The sequence below is a fragment of the Talpa occidentalis genome, unplaced genomic scaffold (genome assembly GCF_014898055.3).
Source record: "Talpa occidentalis isolate TD23 unplaced genomic scaffold, MPIMG_talOcc4v2.1 talOcc4.10, whole genome shotgun sequence".
Taxonomy (NCBI): Eukaryota; Metazoa; Chordata; class Mammalia; order Eulipotyphla; family Talpidae; genus Talpa; species Talpa occidentalis.
In genome coordinates this window covers 4,643,594-4,650,905 of record NW_023600993.1, presented here as the reverse complement: position 1 = coordinate 4,650,905, position 7,312 = coordinate 4,643,594, and the positions used below count along the sequence as shown (strand labels likewise).

Sequence of the window (7,312 nt, the reverse complement as noted above, 5' to 3'; positions counted from 1 at the left end):
GCCTCACGTGCGTGTGACATGGCTGGGTCTGGCAGAATGCGAGAGACTTGGGGCATCTGACCGGCAGATCAGTAGTCAGACAGCCGAGGCTGGTGACCTTGGGCACATCACTTCCCACATCTGTACCTCCATTTCTTCATCTGTGGAAAAGGGGTACTTGTACTATGTTGTTAGGGTGCTAGAATGGGGTAACACACTTGCGGCCGCTTATCGAGTGCTTACCGTGAGTCAGACACCGTGCTAAGCTGAGCTTCGCACTCTCATCTGATCCTCCCAAGAGCTCCCTTGGGCCTCAAGTTCCTTACTCTGCAATATTTTCTCCCCCATAGCATTTATCATCTTACGTCACATTATATAACTTACTCTGTTTATTTTTCATCTTCTCCTCCCGGGGCCTCTGGCCTTGTACAACTCCAGGAGGCGCCATTCATACGGCATCCCGGGTTCTGCTCGGGCTGTTTTACCACGAGTGGTTACGTGGCCCGTGATAACCCGCGGGAGTTGTTGATGGGGAGGCCTAGAGCTCCAGGTGCGTTAGGATACATATATATCCTATTTTGATTTACCGCATCCTCACACCCAGAATGATCCCCACCTATAGAAAGCTTTTAGCAAGTATTGACAAAAATGAATGAAAAATCCCCCTAAGAGAGACCCCTTCATTGATGAGGAAACTGAGGCTCGGTGAGTTGAAGATTTGCCCAAAGCCCCAGGCGACCGGCATGGGAGCTGCATGTTTCCAGCCTGCTGGCTCCCCAGGCCTGTGCCACGCTGTCTGGCATTACCCCTGCCACCCCACAATCTCTCAACAAATACTAACAAGCTGGCTTGCGTGGGGCAGGCCCTCTGCTCGCCAGTCCTGACTGAGTGACAAGCTATCACAGAGCTGCTGCTTGGAGAGGGAGCATTAAATTGCACGCTGCAACGAAAAAGTGGACCATTTGGAGTTTCTGGAAGAAAGAGCCCTCAGCGGCCTGTGAAGCAAGGGGCCTCTCAGGCCTCCCGACCCAATTCTTTTTCCTGCTGCCTCGCCTTTTGTGAGGTTTCTTCCCCTTTTTCCTTGCAGTGAGTTCTGCTCTCCTGTAGGCTACAATGTGTCAGTTGTTATAAAATCCAGTAGGCGGAGCCTGGTGACGAGGCGGTGGGGGGAGCTCGGCAGCCCTGCGGGGCGAGCAGTCCAGCCCCGGGTTCACCCCAGCTTAGCGCTGCAGCGGCAGAACTTCCAGCTCAGTCTCCTGGCTTTGATCCTCACTGTACATCAGACCCGCGGCGCCGAGTGGAGGGAGGATGCGAGATGACCGGCCCCTTGGCAACCTGACCACCTCCTCGGCAGAGCCTTCCACAGCCAGCGGGGCGAGTGCAGGACCAAGGAGGCGCCCTGCCTCGTGCATGTGTGTGTGAGCTGGTGTGAGTGAGGGTGTGTGTGTGTGTGTATGTGTGTGTCCATCACGACCATGTGTGTGCCTGTCTGGGTGAGTGCTCGAGTGTATGCGTGAGTGACTGTGTGTGTGTGTGTGTGTGTGTGTGTGTGTGCGCGCACGCTCTTGGTTATTATTTTTTGGAAGAAAAATCTTGAAAATCTGGGGCAGGTTACCGTCTCCTAGGGTGGTGGTTCTTTTGCAAGAGGAGCTGAGCAGACCAAGCTACTAAGAGACATTTTTCGGCGAGTAAAGAGCCTTTTCCTCCCAGAACAAGAGGGATATTTTCCCCCCCCAGCTCTGCAGCTGAGTAAAAGAGATTAGCCGGTAAACCGGTGAAATCAACCTGAGCCTTGTGATTTCCAGGGCTGGAGAGAGGACTCGGCAAGAAAAGGAGAAATAAATCAAGCAGCCTGACAGTGCCTTTGGCCACGTTGGAAGATGTCATCTCAAACTAAGTTCAAGAAAGACAAAGAGATCATCGCCGAATATGAAGCCCAAATAAAAGGTAAGCTGCAGGCCGGGGGGCACGCCTCCCCTCCCCTCGCCTTTTTCTCTTGCTTTGGCTTGCACCCCCACCCCTGCCATCGGGAAATGTTGTTATGCATCAATAATCTTATTGTGAGGCGGAACAGCGGCAGCCACGCAAGCCCGGGCTGGTCTGACTGCAGAGCGCTGGGCTGTGCTGGGCGTGTGGCTGGTGGAAGGGCAGCGATCACTGCATTGCAGGTGTGCGAGGAGGCTCGGCGCCCCGCTCAAGGAGTGTCTCTGATGCTCCATCATCTTGGCCATGACATGTCGCTCTAAGAACCTTTTGACAGCCACTGCCTCCCCCGGCCCCCCGCTGCTAGCCCCTGGACACGATGCATATTTTTTATGATCTGCTTGCCGCCCTTTCTCCTTTTTGCTCGTGGCCTGCTTCTCCTCTGCCCCTTTCTCTGGGCTGGGATTCACGTGCGCGTGCAGAGGGCAGTGGCGTCCCCGGGGGCACTTCTTTGTGGGTGTCTCTCGGCTGGCCTGGGCGGCCGTGGATCAACTGTTATGGGGCGTATTGATCCAGACTAATGCAGGCGTTTAGGCATGAAGAGGGAGCGGTGCAGGAAACGGTGCAGAAAACGGTGCATTCTCGCGCGCGCCGCCGGCTCTGTGCTGGCGTTTGGGTCATCAGCCCTCATTCAGAGCCACGGCTCGGTGCGCCCTTCTGGCCTGGTCGCTGCCTGGCCTCGGTGGGGGGGGCCCGGGAGGCCTGCCGCGAGGGCTGGTGACCTCTGGCTGCTTGTTCCAGCTTTGGTGCCGCCGGGGGCACACTCACCAGCCGGGCAGAATGCGAAAACAGACACAATCGCAGACAGACGCAGGCAGAACCCTTCAGGCCAGACAGGGCTTCTCCCACCCTCCCCAGTTCTGGGTTCAGCTCTGGTCAGAAAAATCTCAAAGCAGCACCCGCCATGCTCACCCTTTCTCCCAGGAGGACCCTGAGGGGATTCTGGGCCGCGCCTCTTAGCATCTGTTTCCTTGCCGGCCACGGCCCGCCTGGCTGCGACACAGGGCGTGTTGTGGTCCAGCAGGGAAAGAGTAAAGGCCAAATCTGTCCCCAGTGGATGTGAACGCCTGCCCTTGAGGCAACCGGGGTGGGGGTGGGCAGGGGGGAGGGGGCATGCAGGGAACTGGGAGTTGGGGCCCGGGGACCTGAGGTTGCCACACCTGCTTCTAGGTGCCGCTGCAGCTCAGGCCCCGGGCAGCCTGGTGGCCTCCTCGGCAGCGGCGGCAGCAGCAGGCCCACCCGCAGCTGCTGCACCGGCTTCAGCGCTGGGAAACTTTGGGCGGGAACAGCCGACAGCGCACGCTTTGTGTTTTTCCAGTCCCCAAAGCCTTTTGCCTTTTAGTTCTGGTCCCCTCGGACAGCCCCCCGGTGAGAGGACCAGGAAACCCTGTCCTTCAAGGTCCCCTCCTCTTACGATCAGTTCGGTGCAGCCATAGGATGTCTCAGGCTTGCTGGAAATCTAGAAGCCCGTCAGCCCTTCTTTGCTCGCAGACTGAATTTGCCCAGCTGTGCCCTATGGAAGCCGTCTTTGGAGAAACACTTTTTAGGGAGTTTATATTTTATAAGATTCATTTCACTGATTATTGGTATTTGACTGAGGTTCCCACGGAAAATGCCATCATGGAGAAGGGGATGTTGAATTTTAGACGCTTTGAGGTTTCCTTAAAGCATTCTCCGGGTTGGGAATGCGCTCATCTCATTTTTGAAGGGATTGCCACCCTGCCCAGGGAGCTTTACTGGAGGGTCAGCTCAGCGTTTATTGCTTCGCCCTGTTCTTTCGCTACCCCCCACCCCCCCTCATCTTTCTCTTCACAACGAGTTAGCAAGTGCAGGGTAATGACGTCCAGCAGGAAATTTGCCCAAATGATCTTGTCTTCCCCGGACTCTAAATGCCTGTGCATTCTGGCTGGAGGAGTTTGGGTTTATCCCTTTCGAGGTGACACCCACGCAATGTAGGTCAGGACGCTGTTCTGCGTGGGCCTCTCCCTTTGCTGCCGACGTCCTGCTCATTAATCATCTTCAGCAGTGCTGAAGTGCGTACCAGGCGCTACAGTTTGCGTGGCTTGCTCCGACATGGCTGCTCTTGGCCCACATGATGTGCAGACAACGTTTGTAAGGACTCGGTTTTGGAGATGCAGCTGAGGCCCAGGAATGTGAAATGACTGGCCCGAGGTCACCGGGCTGGGCCTGCACAGGCCAGGCGGTCTCCGTGGGGCCGGCGTCCCCCGCGTTGTTTGTGGAAGCCGCCCCTTGCAGGATTGATGGCAGAAGCAGATGGCTGTGTGCGGCGGGGACCGGCTGCCTCTAGATGGCCTTCTATTGTCTACCCTCCTACTTTCGTCCCCTTGCCTTTGTTGCTCGCCTCTAAAGAACGATTGACCGCTGGCCAAAAATGAGGCCCGATGCCCATTACCTGGCTCCCTCGGTATCACGTGGCCAACTGGGTGCAAACGCTCCACCTCTCTAGGCCGCTCCCATCTTCTGTGACTGTTCTGAGGGAACTTTTGATTTTTAAAACAATGCTGAGTTCTTTGTTTACTTACGCTCTTTGATCTCTTTTTCAAGAATTTATTGACCTAACAAAGGAGTAGGTTTACAAACAGCTTTTTTTCATATTGTAAAAAAAATCTGAGTCAGGCCCTTTCTTGCCTCATCAGATACCTGAATCTCTTTGGGTACACACCTGCCTCACAGGTGTGTGCCATATGCTCGTGCCTTTCCAGTGCTGGGGACTCACTACCCCAAGCCCACATATGTTGTCTTTGGATGGCTCTGCCATTGTAAGTGGTTTTTAAGTTGGGGAGATATGTCTTTCCCCACCTATTGGTTCTTCATGGAACAAGACAGATACTTCTTCCCATGGCTGTTGGGAGACTCTGATCTTGGCCCCTGGGCCTGTGATTATTCTCGTTTGCTCAGATAAGATGCTTCCTACTGCTCATCACCTTCCCTCTCCTTTGGATCTGCTGCTTCCTGGCTTGTAAACTCCAGTGGCTTTGGGTGCTTGGCAGATAGAATGAATGAGTGAAGTTGGCCATGTGAGGTGGTATGTGCCAGTTGGCCCACCAACTCAGTGAGGACAATATACGAAGGAGTGGTGGTGATTGTGGACAGTTCTACTTTATGTTCAACCAGTTGTTCCTTAGGGATGTAGACCCATTCAGATTCACCAAATTTTCAACAGATGCCAGAAATCTAGATGAGAGTTTTGTGCTTTGAAAGAGAACTTGCCAAATGGACCTCCAAAAGATTGCGTTATCAGTAGCCTTCTTTGATCGTGATGCTAGGTTCTAAACTCTAGATGTAGTCAAAGAAAACAACTACCGTCTAATGATATAGCCCGAGGGTTGAATTAACCCTTTCTATTGCCCACCACCCCTCTTCCCGCCATTGCACCATATATATCTGCTGTAGTTCTCCAATACACTGGATAGAATTCTTGTCAGAGAGCGGAAAATGAAATGAGCTCAGTATGACTTGTTCTTACTGACACCTGTGCTGACTCCAGATGGACCTTGCTTCCTGACCTGGTTGCCTGTAAGTGTCAAGAAACTTGCCCGAGAGTGACTTGACATTCTCTAATCTGGAACTGGCAAGCTGTAACTTCCTTCTCCTTGTGAACATCAGAGCAACATTTGCCCATCTCCAGCTGTGGGCTCTTGTCCAGTTTCTCATGATCCCCTCTAAGATCACTGAGAGTATCTGGTGATCTGACCAGCAGCATCCTGGGCTCTAATTCTTCTTGCTGTCAGAGGTGATGGTCTGTTCCGCATTTGTTCAGAGTCCTTACTTCCATTTTAAACTCATAGAAAATTGAAAGAAAAATGCAGTGATTGACTGCAGTGGTTCATTTTATATTACACATTCATATTTGTTTTAGGCCATGTTTTTAATAGCAAAAATCCAAAACTTGGGGGAAGAAAAGCAGATATTGGAGACACTTATTTAGTCATTCATTTATGTATCCATTTCATAAACGATGAGTATCTTCTTAATCTTAGTCTTGTGCAGTTGAGCGCTGGGTTGCGAAGCTGCCCGCAGCCTCTGCAGCACTGGTTCGATCCCCAGCTGCTCCCTGGCCACCAGAGGAGGGTCCTGCATGGCGCGCAGACTCTCCTGCCGCCCGCTGCTCTCCTCAGCAGTGTCCTTCGGTCCTTCTGCCTGCTCTGCTCCCTGCTCTGGCTCTGGTGAATTCTCTCACCCTCCCGCGCTTCTGACTGTACCCAGTGCTTATATAAATAAATAAAAATAAATCTTTAAAAAAAAAAAATCTTAGTCTTGTGCTAGGTGTTGTGTGAGACACAGAGTATATGGGACATTCTTTGCTTTCTAAGAGCTTTCTTGGAATATGGTGATAAAATCAGTGGAGGAAATAAAAAACCAAAACATAAAACTTCCAATTGAGTGCCAGAATGAGTTCAGTCTTAAAGAGATTGCGTAGAGTGCTTGGAGGATCTTGTTAGGAACCCTCGGTGTCTTTAAGGGGATTCAGTGTGGGCAGCAGTGGGGAACAGTGGGGACTGAGGCTCTAATGGGATTACCTAGCAAAGTCAGGCGCTGCCCTGTGCCAGCCTGTCATTGCATCAGGAATATGAACCCAGACTGGTCAGTTCTTGAAGTTTCAAAGAAATCTGGACCTTAAAATATTCCCGATTTTTATTTTTCAGTTCAAATTTTGTTTTTATTAATTTAAAAACAAACAAAAACCTTGGATATCTTTTCATTTTGGAGCCATAAGAGTTCGGTGCATATTTTAGATCCAAGTCTCTTATCAGATTCATGGTTTCCAAATACTTTTCTCCCATTCTGCGGACTGTCTTTTCCTTTTTTAATGGTGTCTGTTAAAGCACAACTGTTTTTTATTTTTATGAAGTTATATTTTTTTCTCATTGCTTTTGGTGTCCTATCTAAGACTGTGTTGACAGTCCAGATCATGAAGAAAATCCCCCAATTTAAAAATGGTATCTGAAATCACTTGAAAATACTATGTCACCAGTACGAACTGCTTTAGCTCATGGCCCACGAGTTCTTAACCTCGGGTTACAAGTTGAAGTCCATAAAATGTAGTGATGAGGCCCTGGCCAATTTCCTGTTTTATGAACTTCAGTCAGTCATTTTTTTCCTCTAATAAATGCGCTCTTCCCACCGCCTCCCCCAATCTCTTGTCCACACCCTTTCTACCTCCAAACCATTCCCCGTTTGTGTCTGTCCTTCTTAAAATGTCCCTCTTGCCTTTTTTGGTCTGGCCATCCCTGGCCACTCTTCATGTCCTGCTCGATGGGTCCTTCTCCCGGACACCTTCCCGACTCCTGGGCGGGGTGGGTGTGTCCTCACACCTGCCGCTGTTCTG

General features: G+C 51.4%; 1 protein-coding gene across 1 annotated transcript in view; it reads left to right on the top strand.

The window, feature by feature from the left end:
* Nucleotides 1–1,162: 1,162 nt before the first annotated feature.
* The window catches only part of SRGAP3 (SLIT-ROBO Rho GTPase activating protein 3), a 161,277-nt gene continuing 155,127 nt past the window's right edge, over nucleotides 1,163–7,312 (top strand). The window contains 2 exon segments of the mRNA XM_054695447.1: nucleotides 1,163–1,391; nucleotides 1,785–1,926. Of these exon segments, the coding sequence (XP_054551422.1) occupies nucleotides 1,860–1,926 (67 nt within the window). The 5' untranslated portion in view covers nucleotides 1,163–1,391; nucleotides 1,785–1,859.